The 16,910-nt window shown below is 39.8% G+C and overlaps 1 protein-coding gene across 1 annotated transcript in view; it reads left to right on the top strand.

The window, feature by feature from the left end:
* The window catches only part of LOC126101499 (popeye domain-containing protein 3-like), a 244,083-nt gene that overhangs the window by 189,042 nt on the left and 38,131 nt on the right, over positions 1-16,910 (top strand). Inside the window, exons 5-6 of the mRNA XM_049912144.1 lie at positions 2,266-2,373; positions 13,168-13,320. Of these exons, the coding sequence (XP_049768101.1) occupies positions 2,266-2,373; positions 13,168-13,320 (261 nt within the window). The remainder of the gene's footprint in view (positions 1-2,265; positions 2,374-13,167; positions 13,321-16,910) is intronic.

Here is a 16,910-nt window from a genome sequence, read left to right as displayed (position 1 = left end):
TGATTGAGTCAAGTAAAACATCCATTCCGCTTCTGTTTTGGAATACATGTCTACCAGGAATTGTTGGAATTGATGGCGAGTGTTGAGAATGTGGTAGTATGTCTCATTGTCTCTGATAATTAAGCGGTAACTCTTTGTCAGTGACTTTTTGGTATGTTTCTACGCGTATTTCAGGCTGGATTTGTTTCACATTAAATGATATCCGTCCTCTCCGCACAGAAATGTTAATGGGTATTGAAGGGCATCATTTGAACGGTGTGTCTCTGCAATGCGTTGTAGTCCTACTCTTCGTTGTACAATTATGTCACCGCTTGTGTTTTCATCTATCTGAGGTGCATTAAATGGACGTTCGTATTCGTCAAGTGGTCTTTTGTCGGCTCGAATTATAACTTTATAGCCATCAGAAATCATTCGGTCTACTGTAGTTTTAAATATGTGAATCAGTTGATCGCATTTGTGTAAGATCCTCTGTACATCTTAGGCTACTTCTCATCTGAATTCACTGATATTTGTGCATCGTAGATCAGTAACTGTTTGTTCATATCCGATAAAATATACTTGCAGAAATTTATTGGTTTTCGTTGGTTGTGGTGGCGATGATCCTGTGTTGTGATGGATTTGTCCATGGATGGAGAAAACATAATGGATTTCATCTCTGTTAGTGTTGATCTAAGCGACACCGAAAGAAGTCATTAGGAAGCAGACGTTCTACATTTTTATATTTTGACGAAAGTGTTTTGATTCTGGAGTTTCCCCCATCATATAAAAATTCCTCCAATGGCGGTAACTGAATTTTTCGATTCATGCAACAGAATCCTGGTGTTTCTCTCCTGGATTTTTTCGCGTTGCAAAATTGGCAAATGTCCATTTTCAGATTACGAAATGTTTGTTATATTCTTTCGTTGGGTCTTCTCTGCTTCTCACGATGGTCATTGTCGTTCGTTGGCAATTTAAACGTGGTTCCTGCTCTTCGTCTGCTTCGTTATTTCGCCGTTTTGCTTCGGAACTAGCAAGATTTCCTCCTCTTTTATGTTTGTGCATTGTCTAAAAATGTTAATCAAATCAACTTTTTACTAACAAATACATTACGGACACTATACACACTTTCACATTTTATGTTCGATTTATATTCAGTCACTGTATCACCTGACTACTCACACTTCACAGTTTGTTTCCATTCACTCACTGCACTATTTTTTCGGTTCCTCCCTTCGTCACTGATAAGAAACTCACACTCGAATCCATGACGGTTCTTGCTTTACGCACTCCTACCAATGGGTAGCCCCACCAGTGTCGAATTCCAGATCTTACCAAAAAGGCTTCGAATGATGCTCAATGTTCCAGAACATTCCCCAACATAAGAGCGTGTCCTGGAATGTTCCAAAATGATCTGTGATGTTCCGGGATGTTCCCGAACCTTCTGGAATCTTCCCGAATGTTCCTGACTATTTCCGAACATTCCAGGATATCCCGGATAATCGTGGAACATTCCGGAAGGTTGTGGAAAGCTCTCAAATACTCTCTAATGTTCTGGAATGTTTTCGAATACTTTATAGAATGTTCTAGAAATTTCTAGAGGGCGGAGCTTCCTAGCCCTTATATACTAAAAAGCGTGTCCTTTAGGTCAAGACGGGAATCTTCTTCGTGGAAGGGGGATAGTGGGCTACCACACTATGTAACTCCCTCGACTCAGGACTCGTTTCTGAGTTTTAGCAGCACGGACAATGTACGTTTACTCTTAAAATACGAATATTGATTAAGTAGTTTATTTGTTTTTAAACGGAATCATCAAAAATGCAAATGGCGTGGGATACATTAAGAATTTGTTGCGGAGTATTTGTCTACCACAAGCTGAAAACTACCTATTTCTCGAATTTCATTGTTTGTAGAAATTGGAGTCCAGCTCCTGTTGTTCCATGAGAAATGCTGAATTGTACGTCACGAGTCTTGCCCAGAGTTAATGAGATGCGATTGTCTTGAACAATTCGTTATTATTATCAAATGTTTTACTAACTTTATTTTCAACAAACAGGGCACTATTTTTTTATTCCTCAACTTGTGAAACCTGCAAAAAGGAAAACATTTCTACCATGTGAATCTTCGGTGGAATATCTTTAACGTTAGGCAGACACAGCGAAGTGTCCAGGAAAGACCCGCGCGGCACACGCCAGGCGTTGGCGATGTCTGCTAGACGTGTACTGGTGGAGGCCCAGACGTTTTGAGAGATAGGTGGCCTGCCCTGACGGCTGCCCCCACGTGTTGCAGGTGAACGTCATGTGGGACCACCAGTTCCTGCATCCCATCATGCCGTGCGAGTTCCTCGACTCGCCGGAATTTGAGTCCAGTCGGGCCACCACAGACGAGAAGTTCAAGGTCAGTTTCCGAAGACGCAGCACGTAAGTCTCCGATTACAAGCCAATCAGTTTTTTCAACCAAAAGTTCTAAGAATATGCAAATGATTTACGAGGGTAGTCATAAAGTTTTCATTATCCCACGGGAAAAAGCAGAGTTCGGTAATTAATGTTTTGCTTACTTGTAGGCACAGGTGTGCAGTCGTGATACATACAGAAATCCCCGCACCTGAGCACCGTGTCACGCCTATAGGTAGGCAAAAAGGAAACGGCACAGCTCATTGGGAAAGTGGAGCATCGTGCAGCAATTTCTTTTCCGCCTCTAACGGGGAACAACGCTGCAACAGTACATGCTGAACTGGCGTTTTGATACTCCAACAATGCACCATCATGTTACACTGTGGTTAAACGGCGCAGACGCTTCAATTGCGGTAAAACAAACCCGAAATGTCAGAGAATGGAGTGACAGACAACCTCTCTCTGACGAGAGAGGCGGTGGAATCACAAGAGACAGTGATGTTAGAAGACCGCAGTGTCACACTCGAGGGGACCGTGGAAAACACAAAGCTCGGTACATTCACGACGTTTAGAACACGATAGACCTCGCCGCTGGCTGGGTTTCGCGCCATTCATACGGCTCGCCGAAGCGGGGCAGCGGCGGAAATCTTGCAGCCGTGTCAGGCAAATCCACATGAACTCTTTACCCATGTAATCATCCATAGAGTGCTGGCTGTATCACTAAGATTCCATGACAAAGAGGCAAAGCGAGCAATGGAAATTTGTGGAGATTTTATCATCATCAGCTTTAGGTTCTGACCCAGTTATCAATACACCAACATTAATGGATTAGTTTGAAATGCTATATTCTTAGCTTCACGCTTTTTCTCAATACTTGTCCAATCAGTGACATCATCAACAGAAACTGATTTAGCAGGCCAAACGGCTTACTGTGTGTTACAAACTTATAAGTGATATTTCCTACACGTAACACCAGCACAATGAAAACCTTGGCAACTAAATCCGACCAGTTTATCGCTAACACACAATCGAACTTTATCCATAGCACCAGCCTCTTCCAAGAACTTCTTTTGTGCCTGACCGTCGGTTGTTATTCTCTCTATGCTAACATTAATACGATATACATATGTTTACACTTTATTAATAATCACATTTTGATACTTGTACTTAAAAAATATTAGCTCGTTCTCAGTATTATAATGCATAAATGGTGACAACTGAACAACGTATCAAATGAACTTTCCCTCCACCCCAGCTGATTTACCACCATAATTAATTTCATTGTTAAACGTTTCGACAATGCTGCCACAGCACAACATTCGTTTGACATTTGCTGTCAAAAGTGTGAGTAGCACACATGCTCATGATGTTCTGACATCTACGGAACCAGATACGAATATTGGTCCTTGCCTTATACGTCTACGAGTGGTATTCGGTGTTATTCATTCGACAGGTCTAAGGGTGACAAATGGAACGTCGAAACGGTTGCCTAATAAAACAATATCGAAATAACGGCTGTTGGTACAGTACCTTTACATTTTTTGTAGAATATCGGTGATATGGCACTCACTGGAAATGGGAACCTAATTTCCATCGTTAGCCAGGCTATTGTTAATGTTAAAGTTACACACTGAAACCCTCCGTCCAACTTTGCCACTGTGTGATACGATGGTGCATTGTTGTCGTGTTCTTTCACCAACTTGGCACGTAAGTAGTAGGATTTCGTATGTTCTGGGACACTAGGACAATTTTATAAAAAAGAAAAAATCGCTCGTGACTGCATCACTCACGATTTTCTTATTTTTCACAAAATTGTCCTAATCTCCCAGAACATACAAATTCCCACTGCTATCCCTTTTATCCAATAATATAATAATACAATAACAGCTATAATACAAAATCATTTTTTACATACATTTCCCATAGGTGAATGAAATAAATATATAATAAAAATAAATATAGTAAATTATAGTAAATTATAAATGGACAACAAAAAAAGGACAACAATAAAAAAATAAAAATGAATTAGTTAACAAAGGTAAATTGTATTGTTAATGTAAGTAAAATGCATTAGTTAACAAAACTACATTTTAGTAAATTATAAATGGACAACAAAAATAGACAATATTAAGAAAATAAATGAATTAGTTAACAAAAGTACATTGTTTTTAAATAATTTCGCATTGTGAACATAAGAAAATTATACTAAAATGTATTAGTTAACAAAAGTATATTTCATTAAAAATTAAATGGACAACAAAAAATGGACAAGACTATTATTTTTATTTACATTAAATCGAGAACAGAGCAAAAGAAATGTGCTAAATGCTGTTTAGTTAAAGACATTACAGAATATGGAACAAAGTTAGATAAACCAAGATCGATTTGTAAGAAGTGTATCAATAATGATCAACTTAATAGATATTAAGAAAAATTAAGAACGATAACACATTGAACAGTACAAATGATGTAAAAAAGTGTACTAAATGCGAAACAGTAAAAAGTGTACCAGCATATGGGAAACAATTAGGTAAAACTAGATCAATTTGTAAACAATGTTTAAATAATGATCATATTAGCAGATATTCTATTACATTGGCTAATTTGTAGAATAGTATGGAAGATATGCAGGACACAAAACAAAAAAATGTACAAAACTGTATGGACAACAGAGAACAAACTGAAGAAAACTGTATGGACAACAAAGAACAAAATGTTTACATTTTATATTAACATGTTTATTTTAACATAAATTAACATACGTTAACAAGTTTATTTTTATGTTAATGTTATCGTTTAACATTTGTTTAGCTTAACACATAAAATTAGTTTAAAGATTGTTTAACATTTGCTTACCATTTATTTGGTTTTCTGTCATTTCAAATTTAATTGATCTTTGTTGCAAGTTTAATTAATTTATCTTTATTTTCCTCCAACATCAATAAACAAATAATTAAAACAAATTACTATACCAAAAATTAATAATTAGTAGTGCTATGTTAGGACTAGCTAAACTATTGTAAAATACATAAAATTTTGGTAGCATCAAAACACTGCTACAAAAAATACATAAAAATTAAAACTGCCTTCTGTAAATTCGTCCACCATTGAGTTATTTTACAACTTCTTTATGTGGAAAATCATCTTTATAATATTTATCGATATCTTTGTCACTTTCTTTGTTAGAATCCATATCGTTTTCTTCCAAATAACATTTGTTAATTGCCTTAAGTATCTTGTTTATATATTTGTTTCTACTTCATTTATTTAAATATTTTAATTCTACAAAAGCATCTTTTTGTTTGTCATCAACTGTAATTTTTGCACAACAATTTTAAGTGAAACTAAATCTAAAGATTCAATTTGGTATTCTTCATCTGATAAACTATTTAATTTCTCTCTTGTATCTTGGTAATGCATTTTATTTTTAAAATAGATCTATAAGTTTAGCGTTTCTGTCTTCTTCCATTTACTATTATACTATTTACTGGAGAAAGATTGATTTTAAAATTAAAGAATATATACTAGATGCATTTATAAATATAGTGTTTTTTTATTATATGTTATATTGTCCAAATTGAATGGTCTAAGATTTTCTAATAATTTTTTATCATCTTCATATTTTACTTTTTTTAAATAAATTTATTTAGATTAAATGTATAAATTAATTATTCCTATAGATGTTGCTCCTTGGGAAACAGATGTATTTGTTTACATAACTAAGAAAACTATAGAAAAAGAATGGTTTCTGTTATTTAGTTGTTTACTATATAATGTTGACCATATTTATTCTGCAGAGGATGGAAATTTAATTTATAGTATTAATACTTTTGGAAAATACTACATTCGTAAATATATAGCAAGTTTAGTTGGACTTAATTACGAATATCCACCATTAATGTTAGACTTTTTTAAACAGAATAATATAGTTATTCCAGATAAATTCGAACCAATTAAAATAGATAAATGAAATATATATAGCACATAAAAATTATACAACAAACACTAATCTTTCGTATTGTTTATTTGGTGTTTTAATTCTATCGAGTTTAACTTTAATCTTGTAATTTAGATCTATATTCTTATTTTTAATTTCTTCTTCTAACCAATAACAATCTGGTATATTTTCTGTCTTTAATTTATTGTTGTTGTAGACAATTATATTTGTGTTTTATGTAACTAAGGAAACAGATGTATTTGTTTGTATAACTAAGTAAATTAATCATTCCTAAAGATCTATTTGTTTACATAACGAAGGAAACAGATGTATTTGTTTATATAACTAAGTAAATTAATTATTTATGTACATAACTAAGGAAACAGACATATTTATTTACAAATATAGTGTTTTTTCAATTTATGTTATATTGTCCAAATTGGACGGACTAAGATTTTCTAATAATTTATCATCTTCATCAATATGTGTAAAAGCTATATGTGTTTGATTATATTGTAAAATCTCAACTATAAATTTCTTAAAATTTTCATTTTAATATCTTTATATTGGATTTGTTCTTTTTCTGTTAGACAACTGGGAATTAAACCACAACAAAAAACCTAGATTTGGGAAATCTATTTTAACATTCTTTATTTTCTGACCTTCTTAATTTCCTACAGTCTCTACAAGTTGATAGTATAAGTTCCATGATTTCTTGCAAAACAATCTAAATTCTTTTTAATATTGCATAAATTGCTTATTTTTAAACTGTCATTGTCCATACCATTTTGTTCATTTTGTTCTCTGTTGTCCATACAGTTTTGTACATTTTGTTGTTTTGTGTCCTGCATTTCTTCCATACTATTCTGCGATTTAGCCAATTTAATAGAATATCTGCTAATACGATCATTATTTAAACATTGTTTACAAATTGATCTAGTTTTACCTACTTTTTTCCCATACTCTGTTACACTTTTTACTGTTTCACATTTAGTACACTTTTTTTACATCATTTGTACTGTTCAGTGTGTTATCATTCTTAATTTTTTTAATGATATCTATTAAGTTGATCATTATTTATACACTTCTTACAGATCGATCTTGGTTTATCTAACTTTGTTCCATATTCTGTAATGTCTTTAACTATACAGCATTTAGCACATTTCTTTTGCTCTATGTTCTCCATTTAATGCAAATAAAAAATAAGTGTTGTCCATTTTTTGTTGTCCATTTAGTATTTAATAAAATTTACTTTTGTTAACTAATACATTTTAATATAATTTAGTTATGTTCACAATGCGAAATTATTTAAAACAATGTACTTTTGTTAAATAATTCATTTATTTTCTTAATATTGTCTATTTTTGTTGTCCATTTATAATTTATTAAAATTTACTTTTGTTAACTAACGCATTTTGCTTACATTAACAATACAATTTAACTATGTTAAGTAATTCATTTCATTTCTTTTCTTATTGTTGTCCATTTTTTGTTGTCCATTTATATTTTACTAAAATTTACTTTTGTTAACTAATACATTTTAATTAACTGTTAATGGTAAATGTGGTATAACTGTAAATAAATCTTCCTTCAAAAACGTTTAGAAACAACAGCTCAAAATAATCTTATTGCTGATAAAGTGTAAAGTAAATAATTTTATATATTTATATTTATTATGTATTGATTTCTTTCACCTATGGGAAATGTATGAAAAAGAAATATTTCTTTATTATAGCTGTTATTGTATTATTATATTATATTACTGGGTGAAAGGGATAGTAGTAGGATTTTGTATGTTCTGGGAGATTAGGACAATTTTGTGAAACATAAGAAAATCGTGAGTGATGCAGTCACGAGCGATTTCTCTATGTTTTATAAAATTGTCCTAGTGTCCCTGAACATACAAAATCCTACTACTCACGTATTATTACCCTTCGAAAGCAGAGAACGGGTAACTGCTCGGTAATCTACTTGATCAATCGGCTTGCGCAGCTTTTTTTTTTTTTTTCCCGGTTGCGGCGCTCTACAGAACTACTCTCAAGTTACATACCTCGTAATATGGTGACCGACCTCCTGTTGCGGCAACTCGATGCGGCATAGACTCAACAAGTCATCGGATGACCCCTGCATTAATACTGAGCCATGCTGTCTCTACAACCATCCATAATGTTGCAAAAGCGTTGATCTTGCTGTATTTTGTATACAAAATTGGGCTGTCCATTACGTCCCACAAATGTTCGATTGGGAAGTCTGGGTGGCCTGATCATTTGCCCTGATTGTGTATAATGTTCTTCGAACAAATCTCATACAATTGTTGCCTGGTGACATGGTGCGCTGTCACTCATAAAAATTTCGTTTGGCAGAAAATGGTCTCCAAGTAGCTGAACGTAACTATTTTCTGTCAGTCGTCGGTTCAGCATGACCAGAGGACCCAGTCTGTTCCGTGTAGACACAGCCCACACCATTATGGAGCTACCACCAGCCTGCACATTGCCTTATTGACATCTTGGATCTGTGGCTTTGTGGGATCTACGTCACACTATCACCCTACAATCAGCACTTACCAGTTGAAATCCGTGAAAAGGCTACGGTTTTCCAGTCGTATAGGGTCCGACCGATATCGTCACGAAATTTCGCCGCACTGTGCTAAACGATACGTTAATCGCACATCCCAATTCGATATCTGCGGTTATTTCATGCGGCGTTGCTTGTCTGTTAACACTAGGCCTTCCGCTGTGGCCGAGCGGTTCTAGGCGCTTCAGCCTGGAACCGCGCGACGGCTACGGTCGCAGGTGCGAATCCTGCCTCGGGCATGGATGTGTGTGACGTCCTTAGGTTAGTTAGGTTTAAGTAGTTCTAAGTTCATGGGGATTGATGACCTTAGATGTTAAATCCCACAGTGCTCAGATCCATTTGGAGCATTTTTTTGCTAACACTAACAAGACTACGCAAAACGCCAATGCTTTGGGTCGTTAAGAGAAGGCCGTCGGCTACTACGTCCTCCGTGGTGGGAGGTAACGCCTGAAACTTGGTGTTCTCGGCACACTCTTGAAACGGCGGTTCTCGGAATACTGAATTCCTGAAGGAATTCCGAAATGGAAAATCACATACGTCTATCTCCTACTACCATTCCGTGTTCAAAGTCTATTTTTTTTTTGCCTTCGTGCGGCCATAATCATTTCGAAAACCTTTTCAGGTGAGTCACCCGAGTAGAAATGACGGCTCCGCCAATGCACTACCGTTTTATACCGTGTGTACGAGATACTACCGCCGTCTGTATATGTGCATTTCGATATCCCATAACTTCTGTGATCTCATTACGTCTACCTGGGCAAGCAGACATGTACGTACCAACAAACAAAAAGTTGTCAGACTGACTTTTCACTCTGCAGCGGCGTGTGAAGTGATATGAACTGCCTGGGAGATTAAAACTGCGTCTCCGAGTGGCGTTCTAGCCCGCGAGATTTGCCTGTCGCAGGCAAACGTTCTACCAACTGAGTTACCAGTGTGCGAGTAGTCACTTCTTGTCACAGTTTTATTCCGCCAGTACCTCGTCTCCTATGGTGAAGCCATGTCTCCGCAATATGGTTTCTTTCAGCAGTTTGGCAGGAGAACTGTGGAAGGTAGCAGACGAGGTACTGGCGGAATTTAAGCTGAGAGGATGGGTCGTAAGTCGTGCACGAGTGGCTCAGTTGGCGGAGCACTTAGCCGTGAAGGGCAAAGTTATCCGTTTCGTGTCCGGATCTGGCAACATTGGATCGAAATTTACAGACACTGCCAAATGCAGACTCTGCAGTAATGTATTTCATCTCTAATCCGAGGCAACCAGGGGAGAAAACTAAATAATGCTCTCTGTGCGGGAATCACATACTTGTGCGACCACCATGGGAAATCGACCCTGGGTGTGTCCGTGAAGCGTGGTCGGTTAGCGGAAGCAGGTAAGACGATCGCTCGCGTAAAGAGGGAAATCCGGGTACGAGTCCATGTCCGGTACAAATTTTCGTTTGTTTCCAATTTTCCTTAGGATATGCACGTACGCACGACAGAAGGAAAATTGTATTGAACTTTACAGATACTGCCAGATACAGACACTGCACTAATGCAATATGTGGTGTCACAGCCAGACACCACACTTGCTAGGTGGTAGCCTTTAAATCGGCCGCGGTCCGTTAGTAAACGTCGGACCCGCGTGTCACCACTATCAGTGATTGCAGACGGAACGCCGCCACACGGCAAGTCTAGAGACACTTCCTAGCACTCGCCCCAGTTGTACAGCCGACTTTGCTAGCGATGGTTCACTGACAAATTACGCTCTCATTTGCCGAGACGATAGTTAGCATAGCCTTCAGCTACGTCATTTGCTACGACCTAGCAAGGCGCCATTACCAGTTACTATTGATGCTGTAAAACATGTACCGTCAAGAGCGATGTTCACCAATTATGGATTAAAGTTAAGTATTCCAGCAGCTACGTACGTTCTTTGCTACTGTAAATTCCTTGTCCTGTTCCAGACCTCACGCCAGACTGCGTGAGCTTAAACGCGTGCCTTTCGGCTTCCTGTCATAGTGGATTGGCTGTCTTGCCAGTCCACAACATAATATATAGTTAACATTTCGTTTGAAACTTCATGCTAGTACCGTATTCACAATTTGAGAATATATTTCGTTATTACGCATTACTTGGCAAAGCGAAAGGTACAGCAGGCAGCAGCAGAAACTAATTTCGTCTCATGATCAGGTACTACCGCTTTCCAATTCAAAGTAGAATACACTCATGAGAAAATGAAACATAAGAAATAAAGTGTCTGGTGGCGTATTAAGACGGAACGTGCATTCACTCATACACTGTGACGAAAGTGATGGCATAGCGATATGCACATACGGTATACAGATGGCGGTAGTACACAAGGTACGACAAAGGCAGTGCATGGCGGAGCTGTCGCTTGTACTCAGGTCATTCATGTGAGAAGGTTTCCGACGTGATCATGGTCGCCGATGGGAATTAACAAACTTTGAAACGGGAATGGTATACGGAGTTAGACGCACTGGATGTTACATTTCGGAAATCGTTTGGGAATTCAATAGTCCGAGAGCCACCGTGTCAAGTGTGCCGAGAATACCAGATTTCAGGCATTACTTCTCATCGTGGACAACACAGTGGCCGACTGCCTTTACTTAACTACTTAGATCATCGGCGTTTGCGTAGAGTTGTCTGTGCTAACAAATAAGTAACACTACCTGAAATAAGCGCAGAAGTGAATGAGGAACGTACGACGAACGTATCAGGTAGGACAGTGCGGCGAAATTTCGCGTTAAGGACTGTGAATGAGACCACCGAATGGAGTGGCTTTGCTAACAGCACGAGATGACCTGCAGCGGCCCTTCTGGGCTCGTGATCGTATCGGTTTGCTCCTAGACGACTGGCGAACCGTGGGCCAGCCACACGAGTCCCGACCTCAGTTGGTAAAAGGTGACGGTAAGGGTCAAGTGTGGCGCAGATCCCACGAAGCCACGGATACAAGATGTCAACAGTTCACTGTGCAAGCTGGTTGTGACTTTGTTTACATGGAACGGACTTGGTCCTCTCGTCCAGATGAACCAACCATTGACTGGAAATGGCGATGTTCCACTACTCATAGAACATCTGCAGCCAGTCACGGACTTAATGTTCCCAAATAACGATTACATCTCACTGGCCCAGAGTTGTTCGCGATTGGTTTAAAGGACATTCTGAGTATTCGCGCTAATAATTTGGCAACCCAGATCATCGGACACAAATCACCATCGAGATATAATCGATATGTCAGTTCGTGCACAACATCATGCACCGGCTATAGTGATATGTCTACGTAAACAGAAGAAACTAACGATCAAGTCCGAAAACAATTTATTGGACTGTTCAATTAACCAAAACAAATTCTCCAACAATAACACCAACACAAAACAGTGATCCGTCTTCGAATCACCACACAAGAATAATATAGAAAACAACTGAAATAATTTCCTACTAGTCTCCGCCAGAGACTTCTCCTATATACCAAGCCTAATCCAGAGATTAGCGAGAAGATCCAAGCTGGACTGCCGGGGCGGCAGCTATCCATGTCTGCTGGCGGTCGATGAACTGCCGATGTATGGCCGAGCGCCGGCCTTTAGAGCGCTTCGGCGGATGAGTACCTCGGAACTATTTTCCATCACGTGGTTCGACGTGTGAAAATAGTTCCGAGGTCTGCAGCGACCTCTTGCTTATGTTTATGTGGGCCGGTAGTGGCCCTTGGTGGGGACTGGTGTCTCTGCCGTGGTGTTATTGTTGTGGTTGTTGTTGTGGCCGTTCATCGGTTGTGTAGTGCTTCGGTGTGCCTGCGAGGCGAGCAACCGCGGCTGTAGGCTGTCAGTTTGGTTGCTGATACTGTAGGCGCCGTGATGTCTGGTGGAGAAGGCCACAGCATGTAGAGGCAGCAATATCTTTGCAGGGCGGCTTCCAGGGGCTTGTTCGTGCCACGTCGAGCTGCTGCAATACACCAAATAAAGGAGATCTGAGACGGTACTATAGGAGCTAACCCACGACCCTTGTCACCTCAGTCTATTACACTGTGAACAAATGCTGGGAAAGGTTTATCGTCCAAAGACTTCCGTCAAACAAAACTTCCTGTCTGTGTTCAACTGTTGCGCTCTGCGCAGCACTTTTGTATAAGACTGTAGCATGTGGCAGCCTTATGAGTGCACGCTTTTACTTGCCGCTTCTCGCCAGTGCTGCCATTTTGGGCGGGTCTTCAGTTCGCTTTGCTGGGTGACTTTGTTATTTTTTTGAGATGGTAGTTACAGCTTCAGCTTCCGCACGTTTTGTGTTCTTCCTGTGCGGCAGGTGTCGATCATCGCGGCGACGAGCTGCCGCTACCTGTACTGGCAGCGGTCGGCGCTGGAGTACCTGTTCGTCAAGGAGACGTACCTGGCGACCGTGCTCAGCACGCTGGTGGCGCGCGACATCACCGTCAAGCTCTACTCCATGAACAGGAAGGTGAGTCCCGGTGCTGAGCTGCTGGCGAGTCTTCCGGGCTGCACGGTCGTGTTCGACGAAACTTCGATCAGAGTTGCATAGGACACCTTCAGACGTCCTCGTGGTTCCGCCGAGTCCTGCCCACTGAAGGGTCGGTGGTCGGAGACCGGCGTAAATACGCTGAAAAGGAGTTAAGATTATCCGAACTGTACGATACGATATTGCAGTGGCAGTGTTCTTCAGAAGTTCGATGCAAAGTTCCTTCGACACCGGACGTGCGAATTAAATGTAAAATTTCCTCCCTCACGGGAATATACGTAGTGGATGAACAGACGGCGTGGTGCCCACGAACGTTAGACATTTGGCTGCGGCCACCTTGTCGAAACGCAGCTGAAGTTACACGTATAAAAGGTATGCGTAAATCTTCAACACTCATTTCTTAGGAAAGTGGGAGATGTCGCATGAAAAGCCGCTAGCCGGGCACTGAGGATAGGTCCCTCTGCAGCACACGTAGGGTTCATCAAAATCAGTGATTGACAGGTCTCATTGACACCGCTGTCAGTACATCTGAAGATGTCCGGCACAGCTCTGCACGAAACCATTAGGGGCAAAAGAGTTTGGCAGACCATTACCTGACAACCCGGAAGACTCACCAGTAAGTAAGAGAAACGCTGTGACAGCCTCCACTGTGCTTGCCTGAAGGCGCAGCAGCGCTTTTCCCATTAGTCCGGGCTGCATTAGAAGAACCCAGGTGGTGCGACCGACGGCGCGGCGCGCCGCGGCGGCTGCTGGCTCCATTCACGCATCGCACGCGTGCCGGAGCAGCTGCCACCAACGCGACCAAACACAGTGCCAGGGCAGGCGTCGTGGAAAAAGCCGAAGTGGTTGTTTTCGAAATATTTGTTATATTTCGAAAAAGACACGTTACTCTGTTGACGTCTGTGCTTCAATTAATACTGGGATCACCCTGCGCCTGAAGCTCTCTTTTGTCCACCTTTGCTTCCCAATGTATTAAGCTGGTGCATAACTTCACAACATTTTTCCATAACCTTAATAAGCACAACAGAGACACGTAACAGAGGCTTTATTCATCAACAGCGTATTCTCCTTCACTGTTCACAACAATTTGCTAACGCTAGGTAACTTTTCTACTCCGCCACTGCAAGTATCACGTGGTTTGGAAGCGAAGAACTCTCGAGCCATGTTCGAGCGCATTGTGATCCGTAAAGTAAGTTCCTTGAAGACTGTTCGATAGAGAGTGGTCAAAATCTCGGGACGCAAGATCAGGTGAATAAGGTGGGCGCGGAATGACTTCACAACCCAAATAATGCATTGTGTTTTTTGTTAGTCTATCGGAATGCGGGTGGGCGTTATTCTCGAATAGCATAACTTTAAGAGTTATTCCTGGTCGTTGTTCTTGGACTGCGCCTGCAAGATGTCTTATTTATTGACAATAAATTCAGAAGCGATGGTTAGACCTTGGAGAAGCAGTTCGTAGTGCACCACATTGTCGTGTGTTCCACCAGGTGGATAATATTATCTTTTGTGGATGCGCACTGGATTTTGTACAGTGAGTGGCTGCTTTGTTTGGGCTCAGGCATTCCTTTTTTTCCTTATGTTGGCATAATCATTTCTCGTTACCGCGAACGATGTAGAGTAGGAATGATCGGTGCGTTCACGAGCCAATTCATGACGAACAAGTAGAAAAAAAAAGTTCAAATGTATGTGAAATCTTATGGGACTTAAATGCTAAGGTCATCAGTCCCTAAGCTTACACACTACTTAACCCAAATTATCCTAAGGACAAACACACACACCCATGCCCGAAGGAGGACTCGAACCTCCGCCAGGACCAGCCGCACAGTCCATGACTGTAGCGCCTAAGACCGCTCAGCTAATCCTGCGCGGCGAAAAATATGTCGGGAATGTTCCGATTTATCCACTTGACAGTTTTATAGCGTTCTCACCTGCACTCACTATCTCAAAATAACAAAGTGATAATATGTATACTCAAATAGAAATAGCAAACTACAAATTAAAAATGACTATCGATAAATAAACCCTTAGCAACCGGAATACCAACATGCAAAACAAAAACGCTACGAACTTATGCACCAGCCTAATATAAGCCGGAAATTCTGCCTCGACCATACACAATTCTTCTTGTTTTAATCTGACAATGTGGTTCTGCACTAAGCAAACACAAATCTTCTTGTCTCAGTATTAAAACAAGATGAATTAAATTGATAGGAGAGATATCTGAAGGTTTGCAGATTGTTCAGGTGCTCGACAAGGAGATGGTCTAGCCCCTATTAGATTCATTTGTATCCTTGGAGAGATGATTCCATAATGGGAAGAGGAAATAAGAACGTATGGAGTAAACGGCCAGGAGCAGCTAGGCTACAAAAACGAAACTCACAGAATTCGGTGTTTGGCTCCAGCCGACGATCTTGCATTGCTATCTGGATTCACGTTTTTCCCATCAGGAACTGCGTACTCCACGACCGCATTAATGAGATCCAAGAGAGGACGGGGGTGACGTCGGTCGTAAATTTTTGATCTCTTTATTGTGGATCGATTTCACCTGCTGTGTAGCTATCCTCCGCGCAGTTATATCAAGTCATGATGAATCGTCATGACTTGAGAATAACTGCACTAAGGATGGCTACCCATTAGCTGAAAACGATAAACAGATTAAAAGCTTACGACCTAAGCTGCCCTTCGTGCTATCTTGAATACTGTCTGCAAATACACTAATGGCAATAAGAAAAATCAGCTTTTTCAAAAGAACTATGGAACAAGCACGCCTTAAACAAAACACAGAATATATGACAATATAAAATTTCCACCAGATATGTACACGGATTACAGATAAATTAGAAGAGTTAATAAACTTAAATATCTTGGTAATGTAATACGGAGGAACGGTCATGACTGGGAGACTGGTACACTCAGAGCGAAGAAGATGGAAATGGTCTTTCAGTTGACTAAATATGTGTACAGTAAGATATCTATGTCGTCTCAAACATACAACGTTTTGTTGCACTAACAAGACCAGACCGTTAGTAAGCAGGCTAATACCTGGATGTGACTAAAACTGGGGAAACGGAAAATATGGCAAAGAGAGAGGAAAATCCTGAGAAAAACATTGGGGCTGGTAAACACAACGGTGAATACAGTAACATGACTAATGAAGACATGTACAAGAAAACGGAACAACTAAATGTAACGATGAGATAACGTAGGATGATGTTATACTGCCATCTGGTTCGTATGAATGAGAAAAACATATGCAAGAGAGTTTTTCAACTCGTTAATCGGTGAAGAACTTCCCAAGCGAAATTGGCTTCAAAGGAAAAAAAAAAAGAAGTGGTATGAAATTGATGGAGACTGAAGAATACGTTCCGGATGAAAATTTTAGATTCCCATCGCCAGAGAAAACAAAAAAAGAAAATTGGAGTAAAGTGGTCTGAAGTTAAGAAACAGCACTCTAATCGAATGAAGAATTGTTAGGAAAACAGTTATTTACGTGGTCGATAGGACAAAATAGCAAAAGAAAGAAACGTTCAGTATACGAGGTGTTCCTATCCTTAAGAGTGAAATTGTGCGGA

This window comes from Schistocerca cancellata, chromosome 9 (genome assembly GCF_023864275.1).
Source record: "Schistocerca cancellata isolate TAMUIC-IGC-003103 chromosome 9, iqSchCanc2.1, whole genome shotgun sequence".
Lineage (NCBI taxonomy): Eukaryota > Metazoa > Arthropoda > Insecta > Orthoptera > Acrididae > Schistocerca > Schistocerca cancellata.
This window is presented reverse-complemented; position numbering and strand designations above follow the sequence as displayed.